The sequence below is a fragment of the Macaca fascicularis genome, chromosome 15 (assembly GCF_037993035.2).
Source record: "Macaca fascicularis isolate 582-1 chromosome 15, T2T-MFA8v1.1".
Classification (NCBI taxonomy): Eukaryota; Metazoa; Chordata; class Mammalia; order Primates; family Cercopithecidae; genus Macaca; species Macaca fascicularis.
The window spans coordinates 114,921,275-114,940,639 of NC_088389.1; the positions used below are offsets into that span (position 1 = coordinate 114,921,275).

Genomic DNA, 19,365 nt, shown 5'->3' on the forward strand with positions numbered 1-19,365 from the left:
GCCTTCTCCCTCTGAAATCTGGACATTGCCAATACTGGGGCTTTCTTATGTTGACACCGTTCTCTCTACACTAAAATAACATTGTGCTATTTTCTAATTTGACTTTTTGGAAAGAGACGATCCATTTCAACAGATGTTTTGTTTTGTTGATATTACAACTTACTTGTCCAACAAATATATTGCCAGAAGCAACTACAGATTCAATAGGAGATGATCCTGTAGTAACTAGCATGATCCATCCAACCTAAAAGGAAGAAAGGGACAAAGTTGACAAAGAACTTTTTGTATACCCAAAACTTCAAAGTAGGGATTAAAATCCTTAAACTGGAGTAAAATGTTGAGGGCTTCAACAATTGTCAGCAGGCTAATGATGGTGCCAAAGGTAAGTTTAACTTATTGAGCCCCTAGAGCAGACCAAGCAAATCCTCTTATTGGAGTAGTAAGTCTGAGTCATTGCATCTACTTTGAACATTATACAAATCAATTTCTATAGGTCTATTGTATACGACTAATAAATGACAATTGCTAACATGGTCATGGAAGGCTTTACTGCATTCCAGACACTGTGTTAAGCCCTTGATCCAGAAAATGCAATTAATTCTTACAATAACTCTTTGAGAGAGGTCCTATATAATTATACTCATTTTATTAAATAGGAAACCAAAGCACAGAACAGTTTAGTTGTTTTGTCAAAGGTCACCCGAATGTAGCGGGATGTATTTGAGGTTTGGTCTTTTTTACTTAATTGAAATGAACATGGTTTTTGGTTCCACTTTTGTACTGGCCTTTCAACTAGAGATGGTGGATGAGGACTTCCTGTTGCATTCTCTCTCCTTGCTTTTTAGTTTAGACAAGAGCATAGCAATTCTGAATGTTTTGGGGTTTAAACAGAAAATTATGGGCCCTGGAGTTCTTGCTGTCATTCTGAACTCTGCTGCTACCTGTATTCTGGTTCCCTCTCTCTCTTCTGTATTTTCTCTTTCTTTTTGTACGTTTTGATTTATTTATCAGGATCAAGGAGGGCTGTGGCTGTGCCCCAAGCACTGCCTGCACTGCTCTGTGCTTCGGTGAGGTGCATCCAAATTGGCTGACAGATCTCCTCGTCCTCTGATCTAACACATGAACATAGGACTCCCAGAGGCTAGGGCAGCAGGAGGGACATGAACTCTTCAGCTCTGTGTGTGTGTGCATGCATGCATGCTTATGCTAATGAAACTCTCTCAGGAGTGAAAAGCTGTTTCTCCTTTTTCCTTTAATTTCTCTAGCACCTCCAAAACAAGAAGTGTCTACTTTTGTAACCTCCTTAAGCAAGGTAGCATATAATTAAGGAGTAGCTTAAAACAGAAGAAAGCTAAGCACAGGGTGGATAACCAAGATGAAGGAACAGCATCGTTTCCCCCAGCAGTATCTGACCTCAACTCCTCAGCTAAAGAAGTAATTGCTAGAGTTTCATGAAGATATCCAGTGGTTTGCAAAGCAAAGCCCTATTAGAAGCTCCTGAGATAAAATTCCCTCTATGGACACATTTAGGATTGGGGGTTTTGAATCTAATCACTTAGGTGGTGGTGGTGGATAATGGTAGGAAGAGAAAGGCACTTCGTAAATACCTGCATAAAAGGCCTTGAGGACTTGTGTCTGAGATAATCAGCTCTACACCTGTAACCCAGTCCCTCCCAGCCCCAGTACCTTTCTAATAATCCACTGCATCAGTCCCAGGTAGTACAGCATGGACATCACCGTGCTGAAGAAAACCACGATCGGCAGGATCTGCGAGGACGGAAACAATCGTGGATTAATGATGGGTCCAGTTGCACCAGCAGGTTTTATATCAGGCCTCCTCTCTGTCTCCTTTTCTCCCTCTGAAACATCATAAAAATATGGGAAACTCCTCTTGAACTTTAATCAGGCAGCTTCCCTATCTACAGTCTTTTATTCTAATTTGTCACAGGACTTGACTTATTTCCCCTCTCTTCTATGGTGAGCTTTTTTTGCTCAAGGAATGAAGTTTGGGGGGATTTGTAATAACTAGATCAATACACTAAAGGCTGCCAGAAAATAGTCTTGTTGTTCTGATGCTAAAAAGACATGGGCTTCACCATTAGTTAGCAGAGTAACCCAAGTCAAGATACATTGTGAGCAACCTCAGAGCCTTATTCTGAGTGTGTGTAGGGATCAGGTAAGGCATGGTGGGTGCTGACACACAGTGCCTCCTACTGGATGGCAGACACACCTGACAGCAATAACTTCAGCATGTCCTGAGCATGACCCTATGGTCTAAGCATGTGTGTTTGGAGTTCTGAACTAAGGAAACTAGGAGTGACCAACCCAAAGATTCATTCCTTATCTATAAGGAATATCTGAACCCTTGGCCCATCCCGTGGAAAGCAGGCCATACAGGGGATCCAGGCCCTTTGTTTTGGGTTAAATGAAGGTTGGGAGGTGGAGGTTGCTGAGGGAGGGTGCTAAGTGAGAATGCTATATAAACTGGCTTTTACAAACGATAGCTGTTCTCCTGTCTAGCCTGCCGCCACTGGACTGCCCTGCATGTGAGTCCCCTCAATAAACCCTGTGTCTCATTTGCTGGCTCCAGGTCTTTTCTTTGGCCTCTCAAACATGGTGCCCCCCTACTGAAGTCAACAGGGATCTGTCATGACCTCTATGCAGTAAACATTCATTCTTCTAGCTTTTAAAATAATAGTGATTTTACCTATAGTTTTTCAAATTACTGAAAAGTGACTGCATTTTGGAAGCTACTTTAGTTCTGTGTTAAAGGCCTTTGTATTTTCTGGGCGGGCTCGGTGGCTCACACCTGTAATCCCGGCACCTTGGGATGCTGAGGCAGGTGGATCACCTGAGGTCAGGAGTTCAAGACCAGCCTAGACAACGTGGTGAAACCCTGTCTCTACTAAAAATACAAAAATTATCCAGGTGTGGTGGCACACACGTGTAATCCCAGCTACTGGGGAGGCTGAGGCAGGAAGATCGCTTGAACCTGGGAGGCGGAAGTTGCAGAGCCGAGATTGCACCATTACTCTCTAGCCTGGGTGACAGAGCAAGACTCCATCTCAAAAAAAAAAAAAAAAAAAAAAAACCATTATATTTTCCTAGATCCTATGTTCCTGACGCTCTTTGGGTGCCTTCAATATAGCCAGTGTTTCCACAGAGAGCAATTTCTATCCTGCATAGACCACACAGAGCTGTGGGCTAGGTCCTTCCTCAGCCTCATCTTACTGCACCCCTTCCCCATTGTTCCCCAGCTCACTGGCCAGAGAAAGCTGCTACCAGAGGCACAGAATGACCAAGGACAATTTGTACAGGATCCAATTTAGAAAAAATCTATTAATAATATATATTAAAAGACATTTTGTGCCAGTATTCAGAGCTCACTCACTATGAGCCTTTTATTGGCTTTAATGGGTAGGCAGTGCCTTCCTGAAAGCTTGAGGGAGTTAAACAGTCTCATCTCTGGAATGTTAGCAGAGGATTCTGTGTTGGCAGGAAAAAATAGGGGCCACTGCCCTGGAAGAGGGGTGAGGGCCTGAAAACCCCTGTGTAGTCTGGGTAGCAAGTTATTCCTTCTTTATGACTTTATTTTTTCCAATTCTGAATTCATTTCATGATATGAGCATATTTCTATCTCACTCTATAAACATTTGGCCCTTCAGAGATGGCTGAGTTATCTCAGCCCTAAAACATCAAACCAGCTAAACTGCCAGGTAGAGGCTGCTGGGGGAGGGTGCTAAGTGAAACGCTGTATAAGCTGCAGGCTTTTTACAAACGTAGCGGTTCTCCTCTCCAGCCTGCCGCTAAACTGCTGGTTTGGTGTTTTAGGCTGAAAAAAGATTCAGCCTAAAAGTTGGCCTAACTGAAGCTGGGGTAATTTGGAGGTAAATTTGGAGTCTCTAGGTGAGAAAACAATTTAGAAGTGTATGAATAACAACACACCACAAGAAAAGCTGAAGGAAAACCCGAATGCATGCTTCTGACTCACTGACAAGCGTTTGTAGGGACTTCCCAGAGGAGGACGGGCTTCCTGGGGCCTGTGGGAGCCTCAAGAAGGAATTGACTGTGGCCAGCCATGGGGCCAAGCTGCCTTTGCCCTGTAAAATAATGTTCCTTCTTTAGTTAGGAGAAGGCCTATCCTCCAGTCCTGCCTCGGCAAAGGCTGTGCTGAGGAGAGATGAGAAATGTTCAGTGCGGGGATGGCTCTAAAACAGGGGTCGATGTGGTTGACCGGCTGCCCCAGGGACTGGGACTGAGAGGCCATCCCAATACAGAGCTGGCACTGATCCTGGACCCATCAGCCATTCACTGCCACATGTCTACTTGTTGCTGGGAACATAATATTCTTTTCCCTGAAGGCCCAAGACGCTATTACCCTTTTGATTCTTCCTAAGTACCGCAGATAAAGCTACAAGCCCCACCGCCTGGTATTTGAATATGTCTAACTTCCTCTAGATGTTTCCCTTAACTCCATAGTAACAAGGTGAACTGTGTGCAGTCCACTAACTTCAGATAACATTGTCAGTGGAAAAGGGTGGTGATGTATTACACACCTCTGACCAGCCCATTAGGTATATACCTGGTTTTTGGTCAGTTAAGTTCTATGAACATCTACAAAGACTGAGAAGCTACTGAAATAGCAGCGACTACATAGAAAAAACGTTTGACTTTACCTTAAATGCAAAGAAGTGGTCTTTGTATTTCTCACCAAACACAAATGAAGCACCAGCATCTGTGTACTCCAGAAAAGTCTGAGTTAAAGAAAGAAGAAGAGATTTCATTCCAACCACATGAGTGGAAATTAGACAGTGCACAGGAACGCTAGGCTCTCAGAGGATGGACCCAGCAAATGTGTTGAATAGACTTGGGAAGTTAATGTTCTCAGCTTTGCCCCCTCTAATGAATGGCATAGTAGAAGCATATTTTTGAAATATTCCTGTATACAAATTTCCTGACATTTCTGACATTCAGTCTGATTCCAGAATGCTACAGAATGAGTTGACCATGGCAATGTGTTGGGAGCCATACATGGATTGTAGGTGGCATTAGTTAGCACTGGATGCAAAAGAAGCCTATTTCTCTGTCTGTGGAGACATCTAAGAAGTATGATAGTCCTTGGGGAGGAGGATGTGGGCAATGAATTAGGGAGTGATGATATAGGTACGGAACAGCAGTGATGTTAACAAACCAGACAGACTAACATATTCAGTATAAGCAAAACTATTTGTCTAACCCATGATGCAGAATTAAAATTTGAGACAACTCATGCAGACAGATAAACCCATTTCTGACACATCTTGAGGATTACCTCCAATGTTAAAAGCACCATAAAAGCAAGGTGTTCTTTTGAATCAAACTTACCTGAACTTGCCTGCCCAACCAATCAAAAGCTATATATCCAGGGTCAGTCCTTAGAATCAAGAGGCCAAGAAGAAACTGTAGCCCGATTCCCCATAAGACAGGTCTCCAGTAAACCTATACAGAAAGATCAAGTGATATATCTTAGAAGGAAAATTAATGCAGGCCTCAGCATAAATGTCTAATGGATCACTATTTCCTTGGACACATTCTCAGATGTGGTCTGTCACCCACCTTCTTTGGGAGGCTAAAGCTGTCATAAGCAGAGAACCCTTTGATAGAACCATACCTTAAAAAACTCAGGCCGGGCGCAGCGGCTCATACCTGTAATCCTAGCACTTTGGGAGGCCAAGGTGGGCAGATCACCTGAGCACAGGAGTTCGAGACCTGCCTGGCCAACATGGCAAAACCCCATCTCTACTAAAAATACAAAAAGAAGCCGAGCGTGGTGGTGCATGCCTATAATCCCAGCTACTCGGGAGGCTGAGGCAGGAGAATCGCTTGAACCCAGGAGGCAAAGATTGCAGTGAGCTGAGATCGCACCACTTCACTCCAGCCTGGGCAACAGAGCGAGACTCCGTCTCAAGAAAAAAACAAAAACAAACTCAGGATTGCATTCCTTCTCCCTAAAACTGAGTTTCAACTCTTCGGTCCAGGAAAGTATGTAAGTAACAATTATGTCCTGATAAATTACTTCGATAGAAACAGTAGTCTAAGAAGGACCATTAAAGGAGGCAGGATCTGGCCATCCTAGTCAAGCTGTAAGTACTGGATACTTATAATTATTTCCCCTGTCTGGAAAATGGAAAGGCAGAACATGATTTCTCTGTGTGTCTAAGGTTTGTTGATCTGACAACCTGTAAGTGAATTAAGTAAAATATTGCCCTGTCAAGAGGCTCTCATTTGATTGTAAAAGAGCCCAATAAACTCTAATGCAGACCCAGGATGTGCAGTAGGAATGGACAGTCATTTGCTTGCATCGGTGGTGCAGGGCTGAGTGGCTTCAAAAGGACTATGGCATCAGAAGCACAGACAATGGAGATGTTCCCCTCAGCAGGGCAAATAACTTAGATCATATTAGCTGACTTGGTCTCTGATTAATGTTTTTTTCCCTTGGGTCAAGCTTTTAATGGTAAAGTCTTCCAGAGTTTGCCATCATGAGTTACATATGAGAGCTTTGATGTCTCCGAATTCTTGCCCATTTCATGGGTTACCAGTGGACAGAACTAGGATAAGAGTTGAGTTCAATATTAAAAAGAAAATTGTATAAGGACAAATTTTTGGAGTATAAATGCCCAAACTGCATGGGACTTCGTCTGGGGAAATCTGGATCAAAATGCATGAATTTTCTCTGTGTTTGATGGAGGGTATGCGAGAAGAAATTAGACTTGACAGGGAGAGAACATCTCACTGGTTGTGTAACTGGAAAATTACTGAAAATGGAGCATGAGATAGTAACAAACAGTACCGTGAAAGTTCAGGAAGATAGGGCACCGTGGCCACATTAAATAATCCCATCAAGGTAAGAAAAGTACTGAACAATAGTTCAATTCTCTCACAATCAATATTTTGAGCAATTTACACATGGGGAGAAAAATAAAAAAAGAATCTAAAAGATCAGCTGGATACTTACTCTGGTTGGGTACTTGGAAAATAGAAATAACAGGACAATGTACGTTACGAGCCCACCAAAGGACACCAGCTGCTGTTGACCCAATTTGGCAGTGTCAAAGGCCAGCCAGAAAATAACTGCTAGGACCAGGGAGCTCCAGATCACCCTAAGAGAAGGGGAAGGGAGGCATTGGCATCATTTGTTGTGCTACTTGAGAATCATAATCAGGCTTAAATTTTTTTTTTTTTTTTTTTTTTTTTTTACGAGATGGAGTCTTGCTCTGTTGCCCAGGCTGGAGTAGAGCGAAGCGATCTTGGCTCACTGCAACCTCCACTTCCCGTGTTCAAGCAATTCTCCTGCCTCAGCCTCCCCAGTAGCTGGGATTATAGGCATCTGCCACCACTCCCGGCTAATTTTTGTATTTTTAGTAGAGATGGGGTTTCACTATGTTGGCCAGGCTGGTCTTGAACTCCTGAGCTCAGGTGATCTGCCCTCCTCGGCCTCCCAAAGTGCTAGGATTACAGGTGTGAGCCACCACCCCCAGCCATCAGGCTTAAATTAACAAAGAAACATAGAAACAAGATGAATACACTCTGGCACCAGTAGGTTGTGCTTTTGGAAACTGCGACAGAATCTTTTTGGTTGTGGCTATCAAGGCAAATAGCTAAAAAATTAAGTACTGGGTCTCCTTACTCTACAACTCTTGGGCCCTTCACCTGTCCAAGGATGCATGAAGGGGCCAGAGAGGAGAAAGCATGTTTGGAGAGGAACGTCTAGTGATTTCTTTGAAAGAGCTACTGGGATTCTTCACCTTTGTTTTGTGGGGTGGGTGAGGTGTTATCTGCTTCCCTTTAAGGAATAACTTGGAATATGTTATCTGCCCTTGGGGGACCTCGCCAGCCGCCGAGAGGGAGATCAGACATTAGGGCGAGTTCTGGCTCCCCTGGGGAGCCCAGCAAGCCTGACAAGTCTGACTCAGGACTCACGGCTTGCACAGCAGAACCAAAAGGCCTGCTGTGTTGGGATTGCACAAGCCCAGTTTATTAGGCCAAGGATGTGTGAAGTTTCCTGGTAGATCCCATGTTAGCCTTGAGGAAGAGAAGTGGTCTGGGGTCCTGCTCAGGGGGCCACCTGAAGGGAGAGGAGGTGCCTCAGAGAGAGGCTGAGGGAAAAGCTCTGAGCAGTTGCTGCAGGACACAGGGTCCTATGGGAAAGGGTCGCTCTAACACTTCACAGGCCCTTCCTCCCAAGAAGGCCAGCTTCATATCCAGAGCAGGTAGCCAGGCTGATCCTGGCTTTGAGACTGGCAGGGGAGCAAGTAACAAGGAGAAAGGGGACACTCAGGCCCAGGCTAGGGAGGAAAGCTAGGGCACTGAGTCAAGTTCACAGTTCTCATTACTGGAGGGGACAGCATATTCTGATGTTAAAAAATGTCCATGATGCCTGTATCAAACCTACGACATACCCACAACAATTAAAAATTTAAAAAATAGGCTGGGCACAGTGGCTGACACCTATAATCCCAGCACTTTGAGAGGCCAAGGCAGGAACACTGGAAGCCAGGAGTTCAAGACCAGCCTGAGCAATATGGTGAACCCCCCGCCTCTACTAAAAATACAAAAAAATTAGCTGGGTATGGCAGCACATGGGAGGCTGAGCTACTTGGGAGGCTGAGGCATGAGAATCATTTGAACCCAGGAGGCAGAGGTTACAGTGAGCCAAGATGGTGCCACTGCACTCCAGCCTGGGTGACAGAGCAAGACTCTGTCTCAAAAAAAAAAAAAAAAAAGAAAAAAGACAAGGCTATGAACTTTGGACTATTACTAAGAGTGTTCAGAAGGGTCATGGGCTTTTGGCATTTTTGTAAAATATAGGGTAGATATCTCCCATTGAATAAAATTGGAAGAATGATGAATGAAAAAAATTGTTTTATTTTGACCATAGCCCCATGGGTCATGAAAAAAAGTGCTAGCAGTCTTCAACATCCCTAAACAATTTTAAAAGCCCTACATTTTTTATGAGTAAAAGGCATGGGAAGAAATTAGAGGAAAAGAAAACCTGATAGAAAAATTATTTGGGGCCAGGCGTGGTGGCTCATGCCTGTAATCTCAGCACTTTGAGAGGCCGAGGCAGGTGGATCATCCAAGGTCAGGAGTTTGAGACCATCCTGGCCAACAAGGTGAAACCCTATCTCTACTAAAAATAAAAGAATCAGCTGGGCGTGGTGGCGGGCAGCTGTAGTCCCAGCTATTCAGGACGCTGAGGCAGGAGAATCGCTTGAACCCGGGAGATGGAGGATGCAGTGAGAGGAGATCGCGCCACTGCACTCCAGCCTGGGCGACAAAAATGAGACTCCTTCTCAATAAATAAATAAATAAATTAATAAATAGATATAAAGATTTGTGTTCATCATAATAATTAAAATAGCAAAGATTTTGTAGGCAAAATAAATGGTCAACCATACAGGAACTATAATCAAATTCAAGATTGAATTTGTTCTACGATCCTCATTTTGTAAATAAATTGTAAAGAGAATAGGTATAACTCGTAAAAGAAAAAACGTTGGTAAAAATGAAAGCTCTTTAAAGACACGTCATCAGCAATCTCCATCAGTCTGTACTTATAACCCAATTCTTTATTTACAGGTACTGAGATTAGATGGCATTTGTGCTGTTCCCTATCTGGTGCCAGGACAGACATTACTGATTGATCACGGTGCGCTTCCACTGACAGGTCGGAGGGAGAGCGAAGCCATCCTGTTATGACAAAACTTTCACTCTTTTCTATTTTTCTAACTACTTCCTAATACGTAGGCACAGAGATGTCTCTCGCTAATATAGCACATGGAGTGTAATATGCTCATCATCTTTTGGACAACATTTTATCATTTAATACACTTGACATTAAGGCAGTGTGTGAGGACATTTGCACAGGTTTCAAATGAGCCATTGCCTCATCTAGGCTTTGATTTCCTGTTTGTAAACTGAAGACATTGTAACAGATTACTCCCTAGGGTGTTTCTAGCTTCCATATCCCATAAACGAGGAAGTAATTTCAGAACAAATTTTTGAAATGGTGTTGGAAAAGACTCTCTCTCTTAACTGAAGTAAGAGAACCGATTGCATTTACCACTTCAGCCAGAACCAATGGCCGTTTAGAAGCCTTCTGCCAGGAGACAGCATCTCATAAATTCGCTGTTCGTATTTGGCCATCAGGTGATCCCAGACAACAAAGAAGATGGCAGCCACGGTGATCCCAAAAAGAGGAAGGGCTCTGTGAAAGTTCAGCACACAGGCCGCAATCACCATAACCAGATAACCTGTCCAGGAAGCAAAAACAGACATTGAACATCACTAATTACTGGGATACGCCTCCAGCCTCCAGCCTTCATTTGGCTCAGGTGAGGGGAAGTTTAATCAAGATATCATTGAATGCAGGAGTGCTCTTGATATGGCTACTGGCTTCTTTGATGGGGGCTTTTGATATTTTTCAAAGCAAGTCTGGAAAATTATCGCCATGAATGCTAGGAGGACAGGGTGCTAGGTCTTTTTATTCTTACAGGACCTTCTGAGTTCTTGAATCTTGATGCTCGATCATTGGGCCTCTAGGTACTGGCCATTTTTATCCCTGGCATTCAGTCTCGGCAGGTGAGCTACTATCAGAGAAAGGCTGAGTGTTGAAGCGACCACGGGCAAAGAGGTACTGATTCTTGTGGTTTGCATTTCAGATTCGGTCTAAACTGGCGTGAAGGCACAGACCTACCAACAACAGACTACTTATCTAAGTGACACAGAGTCTCTAAGGAAAAGAGGTAGGGGCAATTACCAAGGTGGCTGCTTTCGAAGAGCAGATTCTGGGATAAGAATAAGGTTTCCTATTCCTAAAGGTCTGCAGAGGTGGTCTGCAGGTTAAATCTGGCCTGCTACTTGTTTTTGCAGGTGGCAAGTACATTTGTATTTGTGTGTTTTGAGAAATAAAAATAAAGTCCTAACTCACCCAACCAACTCAACTGACCCTTTAACCAGAATTCCTTCCTAAGAAGTAAGCAGAAACCAGCTCTGGAAAACAAGAAATGGAAGGCTCATTTCTCTATCGCCTTTAGCCAATCATCTGAGGTGGTAACCAAACTCCCCCTCCCTCTTAGAGTTTTTGTTTGTTTGATACGGAGTCTCACTCTGTTGCACAGGATGGAGTGCAGTGGTGCGATCTCGGCTCACTTCAACCTCCGCCTCCCAGGTTCAAGCGATTCTCCTACCTCAGCCTCCCAAGTAGCTGGGATTGCAGGTATGTGCTACCATGCCCGGCTAATTTTGTATTTTTAGTAGAGATGGGGTTTCACCATGTTGGTCAGGCTGGTCTCGAACTCCTGACCTCAGGTGATCCACCCGCCTCGGCCTCCAAAAGTGCTGGGATTATAGACGTGAGCCACTGTGCCCGGCCTCTTTAGAATTTTGATGTGACAGCTCACCAGTTTCACAAGGCATTTCTTCCTGATAAGAGACTGCTGACCATGGAGTGGTTCTGGCCAGTCTTGGAGGATGCACAGTGAGGGTTTCTGTGTCCTTTGCTTTACCTTTTGACTTCACAGGGCTGATAACTCCACCCTCAGATCATGGTAACACTGCTATTTTTTATACACATGCTCCATAAAGAGGCATAGATCTCAGTTGTGCATGTGAATGTGTCTCCTTTCATAAATATTCATGACTCCCCCTATAGCTTATTGAATATTTATGCTTAGCCAATCCTTTCAGCATAAATTCCTGTCTTATTCTTCCCTCCCTCAAAGTACTTGTTTCTGGCTTCTGTTGGAGACTATACTTCCCAGCCTGTCAGAATAGCCACCTTGCAGGCTGCAACCCTTTATGAGAAACAGAACTTTGCTTTCCAAATGTTTGAATCTCATGATTGATTCTTCAGTTGACAGTTTGTATGTGTGTTCTAGAAATAAAGTTGTGTTGGAATACAGCCATGTCTGTCCACTTACATATTGTTTACGGTTGCTTTGTTACTACAGTGGCAGAATGGCATGGTTTTGACCTTACGTATGAAATACTGAAAAGCCTACAATATTATCTGGCCCAGTATTCAGAAAGCTCACCAACCCTACTGTTTCCTATTCCAACTGTCTGAGCACCGCAAAACCACTGACCTTGGCGGTGCAGCAGCCTTGGATTGATGCCTGTAGGCTTGGATGCGGGTGCTTATGTTTTACAGACAGGAGTGTTCTTTAAAATGGGCCAAGTTCAGTGTGCTGAGCTTCAAGAAAAAAAATAACAATACAACAAGACAAAAACAAAAACAAACCAAAACAAAAAACAAACAAAGTGAGCCAAGGAGTTCTTTGTTTTGGAGGGAGTAAAAACAGGAGACATTTTTGTCCTGCCTTCAGGCAAGCGGAATGGGCTAGATGGCCCTAGGCTACTCATGTCGTATTCATATAAAGAATTAATCACTTGTGTTTTCTGGATTTGTGTGAACCAATGCACCCCTCAAATCCACATGACAGTAACAAAGGCTATAAGAGTGAGGAGAGTAACTGACTCCGAAAATTAGCTTCCCGGCCGGGCACAGTGGCTCACACCTGTAATCCCAGCACTTTGGGAGACTGAGGTGGGCAGATCACAAAGTCAGGAGTTCGAGACCAGCCTTGCCAACACAGTGAAACCCTGTCTGTACTAAAAATACAAAAATTAGCCAGGCATGGTGGCAGGTGCCTGTAATTCCAGCTACTTGGGAGGCTGAGGCAGGAGAATCACTTGAACCTGGGAGGCGGAGGTTGCAGTGAGCCGAGATGGCGCCATTGCACTCCAGCCTGGGTAACAGAGCTAGGCTCCATCTCAAAAAAAGAAAGGAAGGAAGGACAGAAGGAAGGATGGAAGGAAGGCAGGCAGGCAGGAAGGAAGGCAGGCAGGCAGGCAGGCAGGCATGCAGGAAGGAAGGAAGGAAGGAAGGAAGGAAAGGAAGGAAGGAAGGAGCTTCTGGCCTCATAAATGGGGTAGGGAAGAAATTTGCAAAGGCTTCACCTATTAAGGGCTTTTTGATTACTTCTCTGCCTCCCTGGATGATTCAGTAAAGGTTTAATCTCTTCCCACCTAAAGTTAATATTTGTGGGAACCCCTGCAAAAAAGACTGTGGTATCTCTATCCCTCTTTGTTATTTACCTGCTAATAAAATGCCCCAGATGATGTGCCGAAGAGTGGTTTTGTGTTTCCTACAGAAACCACATACTGTGTCATATCTCCTTTCCAAACACCTGCAACACAAAAGCAAAAAGGCAGGGAGAAGTAAATACCAAAAACATGAAATACATTGTATGCTGAGGCTAGATTAGGCTTTGTAAACCAAGAAAGCAAACAAATACATGTGTGAGGCATATGTCTTACAAAATAGAAAGGGGAAACTCATTTCATTTTAGACTAGAGTCAGCCATGATCGTGACCATTCATTGATCACCATCACTGAATAAGTGTGCCAACCCCTGAGGGATTAGAGAGGTGCAGACAACATGCTCCTGGGAACAGAGCAGGGGGGATGGATAACTAACCAAAGCTGAAATAGTCACAGGAAGAGAGTGTTTCTGGCACACTGCAAGATCCTCTGTTAGCTTCTAACTAATGGTTATTATGTATTTGTTGTTAGAAAATAAAAAGCCAAGGAACTCTGTCATCCCTCTTGGTTTGGCAAAATCTGAACAAGTTGGTGGTGCTCTGTCCCCCATCACCATCCCCATTAGTCCAAGACTGATGGGCTTCATGGGGTGTGCTTAAAATGCAAAGTAGGATTTCCTGGATGTTAGGGCTATTAACCAATGGGTTGTCACAGCTTTCTCAGAAAGCTCTGGAAGTGTTGGACTGTCTTTATTTCCATCCAGGGCTTTGTTATGGGGTGGGTGGGTAGTGTGTGAGCAATGTGTAGGTTGTCTTCGGAGGAGGATCGTGTCCAGCAGTTCCCCAGGAGTGAGCTGGGAGGCCAGGGTGATAGTCACATGGCTCTCTTCTCCTTATCTGGGGATCGTCTTGTTCCCATGTAGATGCCTCTTTCTTTGGAGGCCTCTCCTTCTCCCACTTGAGTCTGGGTGGAAGGAACTTCTTGCATATTTCCCCATTGTCCCCTCCAGGTCACGGGACAGCAGTTCTAAAAATGACCATTTCTCATCCCATATAGATGATTTCCAAACTCCAGGACCTCAAAGGACGTGGCCCCGAGCTGGGAGACCTGCACTCCCCTTGGTCAGTGCCTTCACTTTCCCGGCTTCCAGCAGTCTCGCCCGCACCTCCAGGTGAGCCACCTCCCAAGCTTTGGGGCACAGCTCAAGCTTTTGGCTTCTAAAAAGTCTTCTTGCATCTCCTCAGACAGATAGATGCCTCTGAAGTTTATTCTTACTGTCTTCTTTGATTGTGTTTATTTCAAGTAGCAGGAAATATTGGTTATTTGGTTAATAACCAGTCATTTGGTTATCTAGGCTGAATAATTTCCAACCCATTAACCCTAGTGAAACCTGAGTGCCTCTGACCACACAAGAGAATTTCTCAGTCCCCCAGGGCCAGAGACCCTGGAGAACAGATGCCTATGAGCCATACAGCACCATGAGTAGAACCTTGGATATTAAGGATGTTCAACAGACACGTATTGGTTGATAGATGAATGAAATGGGAGTAAATATTGCTTATCTGAAACAGTATTTTATGGCTCTGAGTTGGAGATCCATTCGTGGGTTATAAAGTCCACATAGTAACCACTATTAAAATAGAAGGAGGCCAGGTATGGTGGCCTGTAATCCCAGCACTTTGAGAGGACAAAGTAGAAGGATTATTTGAGCCCAGGAGTTTAAGACCAGCCTGGGAAACACAGTGAGACCTTGTCTCTACAAAAAAAAAAAAAAAAAAAAAAAAAGCTCGGTGTGATGGCACAAACCTGTGGTCCCAGCTGCATGAGAAAATCACTTGAGCCTGAGAGGTCAAGGCTGCAGTGAGCTGTGATTGTGCCACTGCACCCCTGTATCAAAACAAACAAACAAAAAAAAACAAAAAAGGGCCAGGTGCAGTGGTTCAAGCCTGTAATCTGGGAGGCCAAGGCGGGTGGATTGATTGAGGTCAGGAGTTTGAGACCAGCCTGACCAATATGGTGAAACCCCATCTCTACTAAAACTACAAAAATTAGCTGGGTGTGGTGGCACATGCCTCTAATCCCAGCTACTCGGGAGGCTGACGCAGGAGAATCACTTGAACCCGGGAGGCAGAGGTTGCAGTGAGTCAAAATTGCGCCATTGGATTCCAGCCGGGAGTCAGAGCGAGAATCCATCACAAAAAAAGAAAAAGAAAAAAAAAAGACAAGAAAGAATAAAAGTATCAAAAGTATCATAGTGTATCATTCATACATAAGAATGATAGGTATCACTTCATGAAATGTTCATCATTATGTATGTGTGTGAATATGTGTACTGAGAATTAGAAACAGTGCTCTAGAAAATATTGGGTGAATAAAAGTGTAGTGAAGACATTTTTTCATGGTCTGATTTAGGAAAGGCTAATGATGTATTATTCTCAGTTGAATATATGTTAAAAAGCAGCAGCAGAGGGTGACATTTAATAGGATACATTCACATACTGCAGGTTGACTCCATCAGGTTCTTTAATTGCAGGGAATGTGTGTAGTCCATTACGGCAATCTGACTTCTGCATAAAGCAGAGTACCCACAAGTAGACACTTGGGTCATTTGGTTATCTAGGCTGAGTAATTCCCAACCTCCTGACGGCTGTTTCACTCTCATTGACATTAGTGAAACCTGAGTACCTCTGACAACCCAAGAGAATTTCTCAGTACCTCCGGGTCAGAGACTCATAAAGTAAAATGAAGGATAAAACTTTGCTATGTTTCTGATATGGTAAATATTTGGGATGATGTATATGTGACAAGAGCTGCCAACCCTAATTCTGGCCAACTCCAGAGGTATCATCTGATACATAAAAACAAAGTTCCTCCCGTAGTCCCAGCTACTTGTGAGGCTGAGGTGGGAGGATCGCCTGAGCCCAGGAGGTCGAGGCTGCAGTGAGCTTGACAGATCTCACGACAGGGTCTTGCTCTGTTGCCCAGGCTGGACAGAATAGATTTAAATTAAAATATATTTCTGGCCAGGCATGGTGGCTCACACCTGTAATCCCAGCACTTTGGGAGGCTGAGGCAAGCAGACCACCTGAGGTCAGGAGTTCAAGACCAGCCTGGCCAACATGGTGAAACCCTGTCTCTACTAAAAATGCAAAAATTAGGTAGGCACGATGGTGCATGCCTGTAATCCCAGCTACTCAGGAGGCTGAGGCAGGGAGGTAGAGGTTTCATTCAGCCGAGATTGTGCCACTGTGCTCCAGCCTGGGCAACAGAGCGAGACTCCGCCTCAAAAAAAAAAAAATTAAAATCTATTTCTAGATTTAAAATTAGCACCACTGAACTCCAGCCTGTGCAACAGAGTGAACCCCTGCCTCTAAAAAAAGAAGAAAAATTTCCTCAGAGACATAGGAATGCAAATCAAATTTAGGAATAGAGAAGATGGACAAATACTGTAGTGTTATGACAGAGTAGCAGACAATCCTGGACTAGGAATCAGAAGCTGAAATTGTGACCTAGCTCTCTTCGTCTCCTAGCTCACTTGGGGAAGTCAGTTCTCTGAGGTTCATTTTTCTGGTCCAAAAAATAAAGATACTAATCTTGTGTCTCCTACCTTACGGAGTTGGTTGTAAGAACTTGGAATACTTTGAGGCTATTACAAGGTAAGAGTAACAGTTTGTTGGGATTTAAAGTGGATTGGGTTTTGAGCAATCAATTGCTATTGATTGACATTGAGAAGATGAATTAACTGCATTCGTATGGACTGGAGCAATTAGTTGGTGATTTACACTTTTAATTAGAAGACTGTCCTGGGTGAATTTAAATCTGCATATTGGGTTCCCAGAACATCAGCAGTTTGAATTGGCCACATTGATCATCTTAGAGCTTCATTAATTTTTCTGGAAAGGATGTCGGGTAGGGAGGGTAGATGGATGAGTGGTGACAATCTCTAATAAATTACAATAAATGTTAAAATTCAAATGGGAGGTCCGGTGCTGTGGCTCATGCTTGTAATCCCAACACTTTGGGAGGTCGAGGTGGGTGATCATTTGAGGTCAGGAGTTCAAGACCAGACTGGCCAACATGGTGAAACCCCGCCTCTACTAAAAATACAAAAATTAGCCAGGCATGGTGGCATGCGCCTGTAGTCCCAGCTACTCCGGAGGCTGAAACAGGAGAATTACTTGAACTTGGGAGGCGGAGGTTGCAATGAGCCTAGAGTGAGTCACTGCACTCCAGCCTGGGCGACAAAGTAAGACTCTGTCTGGGGAAAAAAAAAAAAAAATCAAAGTAATAAAACCAAATGGGAGGTAGGCTTGGTTATTTCCCTGTTTTAAAGACTGTACCCTTTTTGTTGCACCTCCTCTTCATCATCCTCCATGTCTTCTTTGTTTCTTGGAGAATCCTGCTCAACTGTGCCCTGTTCTTCATCCTGGAAATCAAACATTGGAGCAGAGATGGAATAATGAGCATCCTGGGCATAATGGACCCTGGTTTCATTGCTCAGAACTCGGGCAAAGAACTTTCAATAGGTTCTTTTAAATTATTATGCAAGAAGACGGCTCCTATTATCTACTGCACAGACATTTTCTTCCCCGCTTATAATCTCACACAAAAAAAGGCAGGATCACATTGAACTCTTCCTTTCCTTCCAAACGAGCGGTTGGTGTTTTCTCCTTTTCTTAAGGGAACAGGCTCATATTTGTGCTTTTCACTCCTGTCTCTCCCGTAATCATTCAACCCCAGCTCTGTTTTCAGCCAAGTGCTAAATGAAGTTAATACCAGGAGCTGCATAAATCTCCCCTAGTACTCTGCCAGCCCCGGTTTCCAAAGGACTGAGACCAAAGCTGGATTTATTTCCCCGGCAGCCCAGGGCTTGGTCTGCGAATATGAACACTAGCTTGGCACCTTCAAGAGCCGATAAACCTCCCCTTGGGAACGAGGGTCCTTTTATCAGTTGGGCGAACAAGGACTGTTTCCCTTAGTCAGCTAGCCCTTGCTCTAATTAATTGAGTGTAGGATATCTCTGGTCCATTTTTTTCAGGGACCCAATCTTTCTAGGTACAGTTTGAGCTCTCAAATATCCATGACCCATCCTATTTCCAGGATGGCAGAGGATTTCCTACCTGTCTTCAGTCTCCAAGAATGTCTCAAATAATAAGCCTGGCTCTTGTAACCAATGGTACAGAAGCTGGTGGGGGAGGAAATAGATGGAGGTGGAGCAGTTTGAGTGTGCTCTAAGAAGTATAATGTCAAATCTCAGCACTTGTCTTCTGTCATATCCAATGTGGCCTTTGATTCTCTTTAACAGAAATCATAGAAATAAATCATTAGTGTGTGTCTGAGCTGAAAGGATTCTCAAAAATCCTGTAATTCCACGAGGCCAAACTCCATTTTTCTCCTGATTCAGATTACCTTTGGGCTGGACCCCAGGAACTAGGAAGGTGCGAGGATAATTGTAAGAGAGACCAGCTGAGTCCAAGCTGCAGCTTCTTTGGAGGGGCTGGGGTTGAGTCTTATTCATTTATTTCTGTCTAATTCCCAGCTTAGCCAATAATCAATGTTTGGTAAATATTTGATTGAAATGATCATCATTATTATTGTCTTGTGGTGAAAGTACCCCAAATTACCTCCTATCTATGGTATGTCTAGCATTACTACTGTTGTCCTTTATTTTTCTGTCTTTACTCATATTTTAAAATCAACAACTACAAATCTCCCTTGGCTCCCACAATCATGGGACAACTGCCCCCTCTTTCCTTGCACAGTCAGGCCACTGGAGAGAGTGGCGTTTACTCTTTGGAGGTCACTTCCTCACCCCCTGCCCACTTCTCCACCCACTGTGATTGTGCTTCTGCTGAATGTGTCCTGCCAGTGTCACCCAAGGCCCATTGCTATCAAATCCAGTAGCTACTCCTCAGCCTTCACATCCCCGTTTATAACTGTAAAATATCTAAATTTTTGTTTTTATGAAAAAATATTTTAAAAATATTTTTGAAAGAGCAGTTTCAAGTTCATAGCAACATGGAGCTGAAAGTATACAGATTTTTCATGTATTGTCTACCCACCCTCATCTTCCCTACTATCAAATGAACCCGGAGAAGTACGTTTGTTACAACTGAGGAGCCTCCATGGACACATCATCATCACCCAAAGTCTGCAGTGAGACTCCCTTGGTCTTGTACATTCTATGGATTTGGACACATGTATGATGACATGTATCCACCATTGCAGTATCAGGCATACTAGTTTCACGGCCCTAAAAATCTTCTTATAGCCGGGGGCGG

General features: G+C 43.9%; 2 protein-coding genes across 3 annotated transcripts in view; one reads left to right on the forward strand and one right to left on the reverse strand.

Moving 5' to 3' along the window:
* Positions 1–19,365, forward strand: part of RMI1 (RecQ mediated genome instability 1) — a 640,651-nt gene that overhangs the window by 316,968 nt on the left and 304,318 nt on the right. Inside the window, exons 7-9 of the mRNA XM_065530754.1 lie at positions 10,189–10,373; positions 10,701–10,784; positions 14,141–14,255. The gene's annotated coding sequence lies outside the window, so the exon portion shown is untranslated. The remainder of the gene's footprint in view (positions 1–10,188; positions 10,374–10,700; positions 10,785–14,140; positions 14,256–19,365) is intronic.
* SLC28A3 (solute carrier family 28 member 3) overlaps positions 1–19,365 on the reverse strand; it is a 65,795-nt gene that overhangs the window by 18,009 nt on the left and 28,421 nt on the right. The window contains exons 1-9 of one of the 2 annotated variants that reach the window (XM_045373038.2): positions 18,205–18,328; positions 17,425–17,510; positions 13,138–13,229; positions 10,103–10,292; positions 6,995–7,139; positions 5,365–5,478; positions 4,677–4,754; positions 1,687–1,767; positions 164–244 (exon numbers count right to left, since the gene is read on the reverse strand). In XM_045373038.2, the coding sequence (XP_045228973.2) occupies positions 164–244; positions 1,687–1,767; positions 4,677–4,754; positions 5,365–5,478; positions 6,995–7,139; positions 10,103–10,292; positions 13,138–13,229; positions 17,425–17,459 (816 nt within the window). In that variant the 5' untranslated portion in view covers positions 17,460–17,510; positions 18,205–18,328. Of the gene's footprint in view, positions 1–163; positions 245–1,686; positions 1,768–4,676; positions 4,755–5,364; positions 5,479–6,994; positions 7,140–10,102; positions 10,293–13,137; positions 13,230–17,424; positions 17,511–18,204; positions 18,329–19,365 lie in introns of those variants that run through there. The other variant, XM_005582042.4, reaches the window with a different exon arrangement.